Genomic DNA, 17,157 nt, shown 5'->3' with positions numbered 1-17,157 from the left:
CTCTTCACCACTAATGTGAGCCACTATGGTGGGCTCCTTCTATCTGCCCGTCCAGCGCTTTTGTTTTTTAGTGTTTTTCTCCCCCCAGCAGATATAAATGTGTGTTTAGGGCGGGGTTAATGTTCCGTGCGGCTGATATAAAGAAGCTGAGTAAAGCGGGAACCAGCTGGTGAGGTTTTAAACTTACTGCGTTGTGTTAAATGCCGGTTGTGTCGTCTGTCCGGCTTCGTCTTTGCTGAATTTTCTGTCACATTTCTGTAAATTTCACGGTCTGTAATGCGTTTTCTTCGTTGTTTTGCGTCTGTAAAAGCTGCGTGTGTCTTCCCTTTCTAATGCCAGGGGATGTTTATAGCTCAATATCTGTTACATTTAGATGTGAGGCCGAGAGTGGCTCCTTATTCGCCCACTGTTGTTATTCGAATGATGCTGTCCACATTAAACGGTGCAGAATGAACAGCCCGCCTTTACACTCTGTGTAGACTACAGCTGTAACCTTTCAGTTATTGGTTCTTCATTTCTGTGTTTAGCGTACACCATTTTTCCATATTTCTGATATTATTTTATATGGTTCTTGTTGTTGTTTTATTATTATAGATTATTAATAAGCAGTAGGAGTTAAATCAGACTGTAATAATAAGACAACAACAACAATTCTGTCCTCTCTTTGGGTCCTGACCCTCTTTTTGATGTCAGTTCCAAATGTTGGTGACAATTTACCGCTTCTCCACGTTCCTCCACATTTTTCTTTCTTTTCTTTAGACCTTCAGCCTCCGAAAGACTTGACTATTATGGATTATTAATTTAATTATTGGTTTATGTCGTAGAACAGCGTCTAAAGTCTGAAATAAAACATTTCCATTTCTGAGAAATGGTGAGAAAGAAGGCTTGAGTTGGTCAAAGATCCATTTCTTCGTATGGCTTTGTATCCAATGAAGTCTGAGACATTCTTTTGTAATTACTCTGTAACTATACTGAGGAATGACAACAAAGACAGTATGACTCGACCTTCCTTTCTGTCTCTTGCTGTAGGCATTTTCGCCGGACGATGGACGAGCTGGTCCATGATCTGGTGTCAGCGCTGGAGGAGAGTTCGGAGCAGGCCCGCGGCGGGTTTGGGGACGGTGGGGATCACGCACTGGCCGTGGGATGCTTGCTGAAACGGCAGGCGCGGAAACGCCGTGGGAGGAAACGCCGCTCCGACAACCCTCACCCTCCTTGGGACACCTGCCACCTGAGCGAGGGCTCGGAGTCCAGCCCCGAGGAGCAGAAGGACTACCGCTCGTCGTCCTCCGCCGCAGCAGGGGGCGCTCATGCCAGAGAAAACAACAACAGCGACTCAGACGAGCAGCTCGTAGCCAAGCGCCGCTCGTACGACTTCGGTAGAGGCAAGAGGCCGCTGTGGCACGAGGAAGCCGGAGACGCGCTCGGGACCAGGAGCTTACGGAGGCGCAGGAAAGTGAAGCGAATGGCTGTGGACCCGCCACTAGAGGTCGCCACCATGTTAGCGCCACCAGTTCCGAAACCACCAGGGGGCGGCAGCAGGGAGTAAGACTGCATAATATTCATTTATATATATACTAGTGTTTAGGGGCAGTGAACACACACACACACACTCAGAACTGCATGCAGACACTTTGTCACCAGCAGTTGGGGGTTAGATGCCTTCCTCAAGTGTACTTCAGCTGTGGATGTCAAGGGAAGAGGAACTGCTTTTGTGGCACACTAAGTTCAGTGCTTTAACCATATGCACAGAAAAGGGAAGTGCACTGGCCTTTTTAATAAAAGCAACCTGGTACATTTAATTAAACTATGTTTATATTGCAATATCATAAAGGAAAAATGACTATAAAACATTTTCCATGTAAAATTTCCAGTCACACACCTAGACTCGGAGGTTGTGGGTTCGTTTCCCGCTCTGGGTGACTGTCTGTGAGGAGTGTGATGTGTTCTCTCTGTGTTTGCGTGGGTTTCCTCCAGGTGACTGTCTGTGAGGAGTGTGGTGTGTTCTCTCTGTGTCTGCGTTGGTTTCCTCCGGGTGACTGTCTGTGAGGAGTGTGGTGTGTTCTCCCTGTGTCTGCGTGGGTTTCCTCCGGGTGACTGTCTGTGAGGAGTGTGGTGTGTTCTCTCTGTGTCTGCGTGGGTTTCCTCCGGGTGACTGTCTGTGAGGAGTGTGGTGTGTTCTCTCTGTGTTTGCGTGGGTTTCCTCCGGGTGACTGTCTGTGAGGAGTGTGGTGTGTTCTCTCTGTGTCTGCGTGGGTTTCCTCCGGGTGACTGTCTGTGAGGAGTGTGGTGTGTTCTCCCTGTGTCTGTGTGGGTTTCCTCCGGGTGACTGTCTGTGAAGAGTGTGGTGTGTTCTCTCTGTGTCTGCGTGGGTTTCCTCCGGGTGACTGTCTGTGAAGAGTGTGGTGTGTTCTCTCTGTGTCTGCGTGGGTTTCCTCCGGGTGACTGTCTGTGAGGAGTGTGGTGTGTTCTCTCTGTGTCTGCGTTGGTTTCCTCTGGGTGACTGTCTGTGAGGAGTGTGGTGTGTTCTCCCTGTGTCTGTGTGGGTTTCCTCTGGATGACTGTCTGTGAGGAGTGTGGTGTGTTCTCTCTGTGTCTGCGTGGGTTTCCTCCGGGTGACTGTCTGTGAGGAGTGTGGTGTGTTCTCTCTGTGTCTGCGTTGGTTTCCTCTGGGTGACTGTCTGTGAGGAGTGTGGTGTGTTCTCTCTGTGTCTGCGTGGGTTTCCTCCGGGTGACTGTCTGTGAGGAGTGTGGTGTGTTCTCTCTGTGTCTGCGTGGGTTTCCTCCGGGTGACTGTCTGTGAGGAGTGTGGTGTGTTCTCTCTGTGTTTGCGTGGGTTTCCTCCGGGTGACTGTCTGTGAGGAGTGTGGTGTGTTCTCTCTGTGTCTGCGTTGGTTTCCTCCGGGTGACTGTCTGTGAGGAGTGTGGTGTGTTCTCCCTGTGTCTGTGTGGGTTTCCTCCGGGTGACTGTCTGTGAGGAGTGTGGTGTGTTCTCTCTGTGTCTGCGTGGGTTTCCTCCGGGTGACTGTCTGTGAGGAGTGTGGTGTGTTCTCTCTGTGTCTGCGTTGGTTTCCTCCGGGTGACTGTCTGTGAGGAGTGTGGTGTGTTCTCTCTGTGTCTGCGTGGGTTTCCTCCAGGTGACTGTCTGTGAGGAGTGCACCATTATTATTATTGTTATTATTGCACCACATTTAAACATGAAATATGAGATATTTTGCTTAAAGTGAGACATAACAGATGTTTGTGTCTTTTCTGGTATTTTGTATCACAGTTAAGTACTTCCCACTTCTAAATAAATATAATTGGATGAAGATAATGTAAACACTCGTGTCTCGTCCATGTCTCGCAGCCTCGGCAAAGAGGCAGTGCTCGGGGACGAAGGGAAAGAAAGCGATGCAAGTAAAGTCAGGCTGAAGAAGAGGAAGATGACGGCTTCTCGACTGGCGCTGGACGCGACCGACGAGGGTGTGGTCGTGGAGAGCGAAGAGGCGGGGCAATCAGGAAAGGACAAAATGGAGTTTGAGGAGCACAAAGGATCAGATGAGGACATGAGTGACAGGTGGTTAGTGTTTGGTCTTTTCTGTCTCTTCTCTTTTGCTACTTTCCCTCATCTGAGAGCTGGAGTGTCTCTGAGGTACTTCCTGTTTAAAGAAGTCTTTTTTTACCGTCACAGAGAAGAACACACAATTAATGATAGTGACTTTTATTTATGTTTAAAATATACATAATTAAGTTGTGTATAATAACAGCCTTAAGTTCTCTCAAAGGGAGAAACTGTACCTCGTCTCCACAGTGGAACACAGTTCTGTTTCTTAATGAAGCGTCTGTGACCTGCTTTGGTCCAAACCCCACGAGCCCCACAGCAGTGTTCTCCCCCTGTGTAAACAGCCCCTGTTCAGAACGCCCGCTTTCAGCACCTGTTCCTTTAAATGATAACGAGCCGCTCGCTGTTCACCCCGACCCCGAGCGCACAGCAGTGAGGAGCGAGGAGCAGAAGCTCTGGTTTTTAGCCGTTTTCACTCTGTTCTCTTTCTTCTCCGTTTTTACTCAGTGCTCTTATTTCTCCGCGCTCGTTGTGTCTGTTTTGCTGAGTTTAACCTCGTCTTTGCGCTCTCACATAAACGCGGGTCCAGCGCTGTGATTGGACAGACTCAGACGAGGGGGCGGGGCCATTCTAAAGTCTGCACTTGACGTCAGAAACAGAATCAGAACTGGAATTATCCCCTGTTTTCAGACAGTAAAGAGTGATATTTTTTTCTCATATGCCCCCTTTAAATTGTGTTAAATGCCTACAGCCAACATCTGTACTGCCTGTGTGTGTGTTTGCAGTGAAACTAGCAGTGTGAGCAACAGCAGTGATGGAGGCTTGTACACCAATGATGAGGGGAGGCAAGGTACTGACCCTTCACTCCTTCCTTATTTTTAAAAAAAAAACATTTTGTGTTGATAACACTGCCGCTGGAATTTACATGTATCCCGTGCCATCTGTTCTAATTGTCTGTGTGTTGTTTCCAAGGCGATGACGAGCAGAGCGATTGGTTCTACGAGGGCGAGGGGGGCGGGGCTTGCGGGATAGCCGGCGTGATCCCATGGTGGGAGAGAGACTCCAATGAACTGGACCTTACTGACCCTGTGTTCAACAGCATCCTCACTGGGGCGTTTCCTCTCATGACCCAGGGAGCTCAGCGAGGTGAGCGCACACACGTCTCAGTCTCAGACGGGCAAACCTTTCAGCTCAAGGGCCACACCGGGATTTAAAAACTGGCCGGTGGGCCGATAGGTGGGGTTTTAAAGCAGCAATTCCAACAAAAACTAACGCTTTACATGTAACCCAATAGACTCTGCCTTAGTAGCGGTCAGCAGCGTTTGGCGCCCTCTAGTGGACTGCAGGATATTGCAGGAAAAAGGTGAAATTAATCTATCTATTTATCAATCTTTACACTTGTACAGCGCCTTTCTAGACACCCAAGGACGCTTTACAGTCCACACACACACCGGCAGCCAAACGCACACAGCGTCCTCTCGACCAGGAACCACCGTCCACCTGGAGGACTGCACCCGGCACTAGGGTTTCACCCAGGACACAGCACCAATCCATATCTGGGGCACACACACATTCACTCACACACCAGGACAGTTGTAGAGAAGAATATTCACCTACCCTCCATGTGTTTGGACTGGACTCCATGCGGTTTTAGGACAATTTTGTCAATACTCAGAGGCCTGGATAAAACAGCCTGATGGCTAGTGTATGGCTCGCGGGCCGTAGTTTGTCCAGCACGGGTCTAGGGCGTGCTCCTTTGCTCCTGTTGGTTTCAGTTAGGGTCCGGCCCATCCACCCCCCCCCCCCCCCCCCCCCCCGAACAGGAAGAAGCAGGTGCAGAAGATAAATTAATGTAGGAATGATTGTTTAGCTGTATTTAGCATGGTGCAACTCTTGTAAATATTGTATTATTATTGTTTTGAGGCTTGTGTTGTGACGGTCAGCTTTAGAAATACACACATCACACAAGCTGCTGTTCACGAGCATTTCCACTAGAGGGCAGATCATCATTGAGGAATGTTCTTCACTGTAGAGGACTGACAGCAAAATTACCGTGTGTGTGTGTGTGTTTTTCAGGATTCCAGGCCAGGCTGGCTCGACAGAGCTCTCTACAACAGTCTCAGGTGTGTGTGTGTGTTTAAGGTCTCTTGTTTACGGATGTTTACAGCGGCTTTGTTGTTACACTTCGCCTGTTTACACTAAAACACTTCCCTGACTGTGGTTCTGTTGTGATTAATGCTTTTGTTTAGGGTGCTTCTCAGGTAGCTGGATGTTCAGAGAGATTGCCCAGATTGTCCCAGGACCCTCATGGCCACGAGTACGTCTGTCTGATGTCTCTTTACACCCACATAACACTTAAAAAAGCACTGTGTATACCGTACATACAATCTGGAGTCTGACTAACTAGCGGCCAACTGAAACGAGGTTAAGGAGCAGCTCATTTCAAAGATCCAGCTCATATCGCTCTCAGTGCTCTTTTATATTAAAAGAAGAGCGTCCGTTTTCGTTGGTCTCCGCAGAGAAAGACAAAGTGTGAGGCTCTGATTTCCGTGGAGTGGTGCTGGTAGGAGCCAGAGTCTTTGCCACAAGTTATAGCCACTGTCCACAGACGTCCGTGAAGGGTGTATGTTGATATACGTAACGTTAATGAGGGTAAAGTGAAGGTAACATTAAACTATTCAGAGCCTCTGTGAATTGTTCTTGCTGTAGACCTGTAAACTCTCACTGCAGTAAACTCCTAGCTACTTTTCTGCCTTTTGTTTAAGCACAAGAACCCCCTAATAATAAAAACCCCTAACTATTTCTGATTGATTTTTGCGGCTGTAGCCCGTGGTTCAGTCCTGGATCCAGACATGAACAGGTCAGTTGGTTTACTGTTTATGTACAGTACGTAAATGTGTGTGTGTGTGTGTGTAGTGGAGAGAGAGAGAGAGAGAGAGAGAGAGAGAGAGAGAGAGACATAAAGCTCGGATTGTAGTTCTCCATTTCTGTTACACAGGTGTTTTGATGTGGGTGTGTTTTGTGTGTAATGTTTGCATGTAGCAGTAGCAGGTGCTTACACACCGCTCGACATGTTTCTAAATGAATAACAGTAAGGTTAATGCCTGTATATGTGACAGTCTGTGTGTGTATAGTGTATATAGAACTGGTTCCATGTGTCTATTGTATTTATAACTGCTGTGTGTGTGTGTGTGTTTGTGTACAGTGTCACTGGGACTCCAGAGCGGACCGAGGCCACCGTAGAAGCTGCTCATTAAAAACCGCAAGCAGGTAAAAGCCAGGGCACTGGTGTCCAGATAAGGCCAGTCCAAAGTGGTGTCCTCTAAAAGGTTCACATTCATACTTGGAGTGTGTGTGCGTGTGCGCGCGTGCGTGTGCATGTGTGCATGTTTGCGTGTGTGTGACAGGCAAACCAGTGGCCACCTCGGCTCATTGTGTACAGGAGACGTGAAGAGGAGACGTAAAGCTGCTCCTATGGGTGCTCCCTCCTCCACAGGTAACGTTCTCACCTTTACAACAGATCTCACCCCTTTACCCCTGACCTCCACTCGGACATTTTAGAAAGCAGCGTTTCTCTGTGAAGTTGTATAACTTCGGTTCTTATTTAGAGCTACCCCAGTGATTACGTTATCGATATATGGACGTTATCTCAGTAACTGTAACTGACCTCAGTGTTGTTCACAGTGTTTACTGTTGTGTTTGTTTACATAAGAATGAACGTCACCTGTATTTTAGGTTCTGCTCTGTTCTCTGGTTTCCTCTGGTCTTCAAAACAGCGATTTAGTTTTATTATGATTTATTTATTTACGATATTTAAACATTTTTATGATTCCAGTTACGAGTTGGTGTGTTCTCTTTGTGTCTGCATGGGTTTCCTCCAGGTGACTGTCTTTGAGGAGTGTGGTGTGTTCTCTCTGTGTCTGCGTGGGTTTCCTCCGGGTGACTGTCTGTGAGGAGTGTGGTGTGTTCTCCCTGTGTCTGTGTGGGTTTCCTCCGGGTGACTGTCTGTGAGGAGTGTGGTGTGTTCTCCTTGTGTCTGCGGGGGTTTCCTCCCACGCTCCAAAAAACACACGTTGGTAGGTGGATTGGTGACTCAAAAGTGTCCGTAGGTGTGAGTGAATGTGTGTGTGTTGCCCTGTGAAGGACTGGCGCCCCCTCCAGGGTGTATTCCTGCCTTGTGCCCAATGATTCCAGATAAACTCTGGACCCACCGCGACCCTGAACTGGATAAGCAGTTACAGATAATGAATGAATGAATAATTCCAGTTTCAGTGTCTGAATATATACAACCAGCCTAGGTTTTAACTGGATTATTTTGCTATTATATCATTATTATATTGTTATTGTTGTCTTAAAATGACTAGTTTAATTTGTAGCAGTTATTTCTGGGAAAATTATTGCTCACAGAATAAGCCAGTTGTGGAGACTTTACCTGTTGCAGTGTGCACAGACTTGACTTTAGGGCTTACGTTATGTGGATAACTGAAGGAATCCTACGGTAAAATGTCCCCCACAATTTTTAAGCCAATCACAGACACTCATTTGTTAGTTACCCTCAACTTTACTTCATACACATCTGTATCTGTCCACTCCCAGGTTCCTGTTTCTCTCAGCCTCTCAGGTTTGTTGCCCCATTCACTCAGGCTCAAGGCTCGTCTGTAGATTTGACGTGTCCTTTTCCAGAACATTCTCCTTCTCCAAGTCTCATTAGGGTCGGGATGCGTGTGTGTTGCTGTGGGTAGCTTCTCCTCCTGCAGCAGGGGGCGATCACAGGGCCAGATTGGCAGGGCTGCCCATCGATGGCGGATCACGGCTGATCCTATTGCCTCATTAGAGCGCAGCACTTCCGGTGGGATCCGGGGCCAGAGGATGATGTAAAAGCTGCCGAAGATCAGAGGACTCTGTGGGGGTCAGGGGTCAGTGTGTCAGAGCTGTGCTTTCTAAGAAATGGATATTGTGGTAATGAGAGAAAGGAAGGAAGAGATAGATTAACATTGGAAAGATTAGTGGAGAGAGAGTGAGAGAGAGGGGGACAGAGAGAGAGAGAGAGAGAGTGAGAGAGAGAGAAGGGGAGAGAGAGAGGGACAGAACGAGAGAGAGAGAGAGAGAGAGGGACAGAGAACGGGAGAGAGAGAGGGACAGAACGAGAGAGTGAGAGAAGGGGGGAGAGAGAGGGACAGAGAACGAGAGAGAAAGAGAGAGAGGGACAGAGAACGAGAGAGTGAGAGAGAGAGAAGGGGAGAGAGAGAAAGAGAGAGGGACAGACAGAGAGAGAGAGAGAGGGACAGAGAACGAGAGAGTGAGAGAGAGAGAAGGGGAGAGAGAGAAAGAGAGAGGGACAGACAGAGAGAGAGAGAGAGGGACAGAGAACGAGAGAGTGAGAGGGACAGAGAAAGGCTGGGTGGGTGTGTGAAACTGTCCACAGGTGAGAGTGTGTGTGTGTGTGTGTGAGAGAGACTGGGTTGTAGTAAATTAATGAATGGATGAATTATGTCTATTGTCAGCTGCTCATTATTACTTCACAGAGGAGCTCAGCTTTAATCACTGATAAGTAAATGTATATATAATAGTAGCAGCTTTGAGCCAGTTGCGTGTGGAATTGGCCGGTATCCGACCTCCAGAGACGACCCTGCTGTTCCTCTGGATCAGACGACCTCCTGTAGTTTACCTGGAAGAAGCTCCTGATTTAAAAAAAAGCCTGTTAGTCACTCAGTCCTCCGCTCTTTCCGTGATCAGAGCTCCTGTGGGTTTGCTGCACACTCTGAGAGATCAGCGGAGAGATTAGAGCCCTGTTCTTTTCAGTGGACAGTTGTTTCTGAAGCTCCTCCCCCAAACTAACACATGTGCATCGTATTCCCTGCCCCTCAAAACAGAGCCAGGGCGCACCAACAGACCGCAGAGCTACTGAACCATGAGGGAAACCTTGGATGAATTGTATAAAGGTGTATACAGCCCCTTTTTAAAGCAACACAAGATGGTACTTCACCTTGAAATTACAGCTTAGAAATCGTTGTGAGCTGTATCAGGGAGAACAGAGCCTCTGGTGTTGTTACTTATGGCTCAGCACTGCAGAAACCGCATTATGTAACTATTGGAGGAGCCCAGGAGATTGGCAAAAATGGCAAATCTGACTTGGTGTTGTTTTAATAGTGGTGTGATAATAGAGCTGAAGTATGTAAGAAGTTTAAAATGGGAACGTTTAGCTTCTGCAAATTACAGCCAGATCTTTGTGTTTTTAAAAACCAAGGGTTCACTTTCTCACTCAAATACACAGGCAGTCCACCTACCAGCGTGTTTCGGTGTGCAGACAATCAATGAAATTCAAACCCCAAATTAAACCGCTACTCTGAAAGTGGCGGAATTGGCTTTAACGGTATTAATAGCGCTCGCACCTCGGGCTCACGTGGGCCGGCAGGTGAAAGGCCTTTGTTTAATAGGGCTCACTGCTGGAGGCCGTGTGTTGTGACTGAAGACGCTGAATCTTCTTAGTAGACGTGCTTGGATTGCCTCTGATTCGATTTAGACCTTTCGGCACTTTCGTCTGTTCTCCCTCTCCCGCTGCCGTTGTGGGATTGAGTCTTTCACGAAGGAGGGAGTAATAAATCTTTGTTAAATGACTTGGAAAGAAAGCCCTTTTCTTTGACAGACATTAGAAGCAAAGAATGTGTTTGCCGCTTTCTGTAAAGCTGCCACTTTGGGGATAAATGTCTGTCTTTGGACAGTGATGATTTACAGCTTCCCTTCCAAGTTGATCCTCATCCATCAGCGAGCTGTCTCTCGTTTTGGGGCTTCGGAAAAAAGGGCTGAGGATAAATGTCTGCAATTTACGGGCGAAAACAAATACCTTTGCCAAACTGCACCTGTACGATGTTCAGATTCTGGAGGAAAAGAAAAGCGCACATCCTCAGAAAAGCAGAGTACAGTACTTTGTCTCTTTCCGCATCACTCTGCAGAAGAGGTTCTCTCTGAAAACTGAGGTTATTAGAAGCGCTTTCGCACCGAGGAATATGTTCTCCGCAGTTGTAACCAATCCGTGCACTGACATACATTAGTGAACACTAGGGGGCACACATGCCCAGAGCGGTGGGCAGCGCTAGCCACGGCACCCAGGGAGTAATTGGGGTTTAGGTGCCTTGCTCAAGGGCGCTCAGTCATGACCTGCCGGCTCTAGGGGGTCGAACCGGGAACCTTCCGGATACACCCTCATTTCCCTACCCACCGGGCCACAGCCGCCCCATTCAGAGTTCAGATGTAGCCTCTTGTTCCTGTGGTGTGCTTTTGATTTAGAAAAAGGAATGGGGGCTTTAAATATAGGAAATCTATAATGCATTTATGATGCAAATTAATTAAAAACATAATATAAAGGCAGCAGTGTTAAATATTACACATTAATGATGCTAAAATAATGATGATGATTTTTTATTTCCCAATGAATCAAAATGAGAATCAAGTAAGTAATAAATCTGGGAAACGAATCTTCACTTGTAGAAAATGCCACCAGCGTTTAAACAAAACCTATTTTTTATTTAAGATATAGTTTCTGTCTCTGTTTTAAAGTGAGGGGAGGGTGGGGATGGGGGTGTGGTGAGAATTAAAAGTTTAATCTGTGAAGATTTGATGTACTGTACTCCATTGCAGTCCATTAGGTGCATTAGGAGAATCAATGAGCTTTAACGCCTAAAAGAGATTATCCTTTCTCTCTCTCTCCCTCTCTCTCTCTCCTTCTCTCTCTCTCTTTCTCTCTCTCTTTCTCTCTCTTTCTCTCTCCCTCTCTCTATTTATCTCTTTCTGTCTCAAGTCTCTTTCTCTCTCTGTCTGTCTCTGTCTCTCCCTCTCTGTCTCAAGTCTTTCTCTCTGCCTATTTCTCTCTCTCTGTCTCTCTCTCTCTCTCTCTCTCTCTCTGTCTCTCTCTCTCACTCATTCTGTGAAGTTGTACTATACTGATATATCTTGGTACCTTATGTTTTTATATAAAGCTCTAGTTTCATCAAAGACACAGGGTGATGACTCATTACAGAAGTCATAAATGTCGTGTTAATATTGGGTCATGATTAGTTTTACTCTTTGACAGTTGCAGTCGAGGCTTCATTTCAGGACCTAAATGTTTAGCAGTGATAATGTGAATCGTTGCTAGCACCCCTATGGAGCTTCTAATACTATGTTAGCACGTTTTCACCTTTTGTAAACTGAATGCAGTTAGACTGGAGCTGGTAGAAGTGTTAAAACTGATGCGTATAAAGGGAAAACAAACTTTATTACAAGGTAATGCTTTCATAATATTAGAAACCCCATAGAGGCACTAGCGAAACATTCTCGCTCTCACCACTGCTTCTTCAGTAATGAGCCTCACCACTGGCTGAACCTGAAAACCACCTTCGTCTTCCAGTTTTTTTCCTAAGCAGTGATATGTTGATGACCTCTGGGAGACCTGGAGTGACATCTTGTGTGTCTCTCTCTCTCTCTCTCTCTCTCTCTCTCTCTCTCTCTCTCTCTCTCTCTCTCTCTCAGCAGTAGTAGGTGAAGGAGCTGCGCCCATCCCGGAGTCGAATGTGGGGAACCGGATGCTGCAGAGTATGGGCTGGAGTCCAGGAATGGGGCTGGGCCCTGAAGGCCGGGGCATGACGGAGCCTCTGAGGGCCACACAGAGGCCTAAAGGCGCCGGGCTGGGCTTTAACTGAGGCCCAGGCTTCAAACAGAAGGAGTTGGAGCAGGCCTCGCCCAGAACAGGCCTCACACAGAAAAGAGAAAGAGACTCAACCCCTCCGGTTGCTGCGGCTTTCTGTTAAAGCCTCTCTCATCAGAGGGCAGCAGTGAGGCAGCGAGGGGCCGGTGCTTAGATAGAGGCACTAAACCAGAGGAGAAAGGACAGCCCACTTGAAAGACAGATTGAACTCACATATGAGATGCTTTAGAGACACGGAAGAACCTCCTGAGCCTTCAGAGAACACCCAGATGTTTTATGGAGTAGCGTTTCTGCGAGAATAAGCCTGCGGCGTTGTATCGGTGAAGCTCTCGAGGCCAACATTGGATCCATTTCTGTTTTCCATTTTAAAGTATAAATACGTTAGAATGGACTGGGGAAGAGAAATCAGTCAATACCCGATCTGTTTAAATCTATTTATCTTGTGTTTTCGTCTCCCGCTGGCCATTTTAGCTTTGCTCTCTCTGAGCCTGAGAGTCTCAGCGATAGGCCGTGCCCTAATTTCAGCTTGTATTTTGCTCACATTACAAACACATTTCAGGGCCTCAGCATGAAGAATAGCATGAGCTACCTCTTGATAAAATGACGTATTTGGACCTGGAGAGATACTGAGGCTTTATTCTTCTGTGTTGTGTTTTAAACAATGATTTAATTTCTTTGCCCTAATTGTAGTTGTAATCCTAATTATAAAGTCTTTGTTTTTAATCTTTTGCACTCAGGTGTTGTTGAGCAGTGAGTATAAGCAGATGCCGATCAGGCCTCGACGTGTCCGCTTTAAACCCTTTTCAGACGGGACTAAAATCACTGAAGTACTTTGTTATTAGTTAAATGACCTCCACCGCATTCTGGAGACGGAATAGGGCTCTAGTCAATAGCAGGTTGGGAAGCAACTGCCATTCAATGTCCGTTGTGTTGCCATGGTTTTTTTTAACAGTGTATAGTGTACAGACACAGTGCTGTGTGTGTGTGTGTGTTTTTTTTTTTTTTGGGTATGAGAGATTTCATCATATTGCCATTGTCAGTAATTCCTGTTTAGTATTATTATTATTATTATTATTATTATTTGTATTAGTTTTCAGTAAGATGACCCTTTAATGAGGGGTGGGGGGGGGGGGTGACCTTGGTGCTAGTCACATATCAGACCCAAAAGACTGAATTTCTACTGAGGACCGGTTCCACTTCTTCATGCCCGTCCAGCGCAGAACCGCTTGCTTTTAAAACAGAACGTCTCTGAAAGGACATCCCATCAGTCCCCAGAGAAGAGGCCTGGCTTGTGGAGCAGGATTTGTAAATCTCCATTGGGACAGAGGTTCTACTGTTCTCCAGTTGCCATAGAACATATACCGCTATCGTCTAGAGCCCAGGGAACCTACCCGGACCAATCAGGGTCCTGCCCTGCTGCAAAAAGAAAGTGACAGACACGGAACACTGAGCTTATCACAGCTCACATCAAATGGAAGACAAGGATGTGGGGTTCTGCAGCTCTGGAGGATTAACGTTCTCTACGGTTGTCTGCTGGAGAACGAGGATGTGCTCCAGAACATGCCACGGTTCTCGATATCAGTTGTAGAATTTGCTTCTTTTCTAGAATCAAAAATCTAGAGGTTCTAGCTGCTGAGAGTGCGGAATCCACCATTGATTTAGGATCTGCTGAGGTCCTGGAATCCACTGGGGTTCTGGAATCCACCCAATGCCAGAACCTGCTGAGGCTCCAGAAAACACTGGGGCGCTACAATCTGCTGAGGTTCCAGAACGCTTTGGAATCTCTCAACATTCTGGGATTCAATGTGGTTCTAGAACCTTCAGAGGCTCCAAACAAATCCACTGGGGTTCTAGAATTTGCTGAGGCTTTAAAAACGCTGAGGTTCGGGAATCTCCCAGAGTTCTGGAATCCGCTTGGCTTTGGGAATCTGCTGAGGCAGTGTTAACAGAACAGTACTGAACCTAGAACCGACTGATGTTCTGGAATCTGTTGGAAGATTCTCGAGTCTTGCGCCGTTGTGTAGATCAGACGTGGAGTGCTGCTCTGGTCGAGAGTCGACACTGATAACAAATAAAGCGAGGAAACCACTGGGCGTCCCGTGTGTTTATTTTTAATTTACACCACAGTGGACAGGTGAGCTGTGGTATTAATAATACCCCTTTATGTGGGTGCTCACACTCTCTCTCTCTCTCTCACACACACACACACACACAACCCCTCTTTCTAAGAGCACACTCTGAAACATGAGTCCTCTCGTTTTCCTCCACTGCAGGACTCGACGTACAAAAATACATACGCTCAGGACAGGTGCTGTTATTGGCTTTGTTTTCTCGCTCTCTCTGGTCTCCACAGAGACGGTGAGACAGGCGTCCGGGCTGGAAGATTTGTCCTTGTCCCGCGTGTGGATTATATGTATTCTGTAAGTCCCTGCACTTTTGAAATCTAGCTCTGATCCACTGTAGTCAAGGCTATGTCTGCAGTGCACTATAAAGACGTGTGGCCACTGCTGCTGTTAAAGGAGGGCTTACATCATCAGGAGCAGCATTACTTCTGATGGGTGTTGGTTCCTGGGGTGGGTTTACTACACTAGAGCTGGAGATCATTCCTCTTCCCTCTGAAGAACCCACGTCTGCCCTGTTGTAAATCATTGCCCTTGTTCTTTGTGTTTGTAGTGATGCCGTTACCGTGCTTGTGATTTTGGGCTGGGGGTGTTTTGAGGGCTTCTGACTGCATTGTTCCTCGTAGCTAAGCAACCATTAGCTAAACCTGGTGTTGATATAGACACGGGTATCTCAGACACGTTCAGTATATGTTAATGAGCTCTGTTCTGATTGGCTGCCCTGCATTTCTGCTTGTACCTAAAGCACAGAGGGTCAAAATATGCAGCGAAATATCACATCTAGTCTGAACTTCTCAGGCTGTCTAGTCTACCAAGGTGTGTGGGGGTAAGATCATTAAAGGAACACTAGGTCAGATTTGGTATGACCAACACAAACTGCAGCAAGAGATGAACTACCTTCTCTAGACTTTGCAAAGTGGACCAACAAGGTGGGTGTGTCTAACAGAGTGGACAGTGAGTGGACACTGTTTGAAAACTCCAGCAGCAACTGCTGTGTCTGATCCACTTGTACTAGCACAACACCCACTAACACACCACCACAGTGTCATTTCAGACCTGCACGGGAGACCAAGCCTTGCTCAGGTTTATTGGGTTCTCTGTGCTGTTGCGGATCAGTTTTGGCCCGTTGTGACCTTCATTGCTGCGTCAACTTCAGCTAAAAGCAGTTCTTATTTGTGAAGTCAGGTGTCACTGAACCGGGCCGCTTTATACTCTCTTTACAGAAAACAAAAGAGGTATGGGCCGTGACAAATATCCACAGACTGGAGCGCTTGTGCTAGGGACTGAAATCTGTGGGTACTGACTCACAGCTATGGTGGCCCAGAGGGTCATAACAAATAACACACCTGCCATGATGAGGTCGGGAACAATATAAACCATTAAAGGGAATGTCTATGTACTCTGGTTTGTCTAAGTTCAGGAGCCCAGTCTTTTTTAAGGTGGAGTTATATGTTTGGGGGAAAAAACTGTTGTTTATATGCGGCTGAAGTGTAACTTGTCTGTAAATCTTTATTCATTATTTGAATTACCACAGAAACTCGGTTGTAACTTCAGTTGTTTAGTTTTGTAGCACTTTCACTCTGTGTTTACTTTCATGCAGTTAGCGCTCCCCTTGAATTTGTATACATTTCTACCTTAATTAATCCAAAAATAAGTAAATATTACCAAGTTATGGAGTAGGAATAGGACAATATCGTCATTAGACTGGTTTCAAGCACTCAAACATCTTCGGAATTTTATAAAATGTGTTTTAACCATGAAGCATGGTGGTGGTAGTATCTCTGAGCGAGATCCATGAATGGGTGAGTATTACTAGAGGGGGAGGGGACATTATTTTGCTCCACCCACTGGAGCAGTGTGATGTCATCAACCCTCAGGTGATGTTTTAGAAGGAAGAGTAATCAGTATTTCGTAAATGGATGCAGCTATGAGCCACAGATACTCTAGGACTCTTGTTTTGCCTGCTTTGTAAATGATGTGATACTTGACTGTTTCTTCCTATTGTTAGCACTCGCTATCTAATGCTAATATTAGCCTAAGACAAAAAGAACATTAACCACTCTACACCACTGCACCATGACTTGGTGGTGTGGAGGAATTGCCGTGCGTCAATTTGATAAACATTAAGGTTTATAAACACACTGCTTATCTTGAGTAAACCCACTGTGGGCCATTAGACTCGAGCTGACCACAGCAGTGGACGAGGGGAGCTCTTAAAGAACTGGAACAGAAAAAGATATGGAGCAGTAAGTGACCATTAACATTGATACAATGCTGTCACAATGGATGTGGAGTCAGACAATGAATGAATGAATGTGGTAAAAGCCTACCCACAATCATGGAGTGTAAGTCCATCACACCCAGTCACCCAGTCACTCTCACACTCAGCCAGTCACTCAAACACTCACACCGGAGGACAGTTTCACACACTCACCCAGTCACTCACACTCACACCTGTGGACAGTTTCACACACTCACCCAGTCACTCACACTCACACCTGTGGACAGTTTCACACACTCACCCAGTCACTCACACACTCACACCTGTGGACAGTTTCACACACTCACCCAGTCACTCACACCTGTGGACAGTTTCACACACTCACCCAGTCACTCACACCTGTGGGCAGTTTCACACACTCACCCAGTCACTCACACACAGCTGTGGACAGTTTCACACACTCACCCAGTCACTCACACACTCACACCTGTGGACAGTTTCACACACTCACCCAGTCACTCACATACTCACACCTGTGGACAGTTTTACACACTCACTCAGTCACTCACTCACACACAGCTGTGGAAAG

General features: G+C 46.7%; 1 protein-coding gene across 7 annotated transcripts; it reads left to right on the top strand.

Annotated features, from left to right (window-relative positions):
- The first annotated feature begins 6 nt into the window (after positions 1-6).
- Positions 7-14,308, top strand: gpatch2 (G patch domain containing 2). Of its 7 annotated transcripts, none has more exons than XM_066676022.1 (12): positions 7-169; positions 1,030-1,545; positions 3,350-3,559; positions 4,330-4,394; positions 4,517-4,690; positions 4,839-4,907; positions 5,621-5,667; positions 5,794-5,861; positions 6,371-6,404; positions 6,750-6,814; positions 6,952-7,040; positions 12,053-14,308. In XM_066676022.1, exons 1-12 carry the CDS (start codon positions 120-122, stop codon positions 12,220-12,222), a joined length of 1,557 nt encoding a protein of 518 aa, XP_066532119.1. In that variant the 5' UTR covers positions 7-119; the 3' UTR covers positions 12,223-14,308. The 7 variants fall into 7 exon arrangements, with proteins under 7 accessions (XP_066532119.1, XP_066532120.1, XP_066532118.1 ...); XM_066676023.1 differs by having other exon boundaries at positions 3,350-3,562; positions 12,056-14,308; XM_066676021.1 differs by having other exon boundaries at positions 3,350-3,562.
- Positions 14,309-17,157: the final 2,849 nt, after the last annotated feature.

This window comes from Hoplias malabaricus, chromosome 7, assembly GCF_029633855.1.
Source record: "Hoplias malabaricus isolate fHopMal1 chromosome 7, fHopMal1.hap1, whole genome shotgun sequence".
Lineage (NCBI taxonomy): Eukaryota > Metazoa > Chordata > Actinopteri > Characiformes > Erythrinidae > Hoplias > Hoplias malabaricus.
This window is presented reverse-complemented; position numbering and strand designations above follow the sequence as displayed.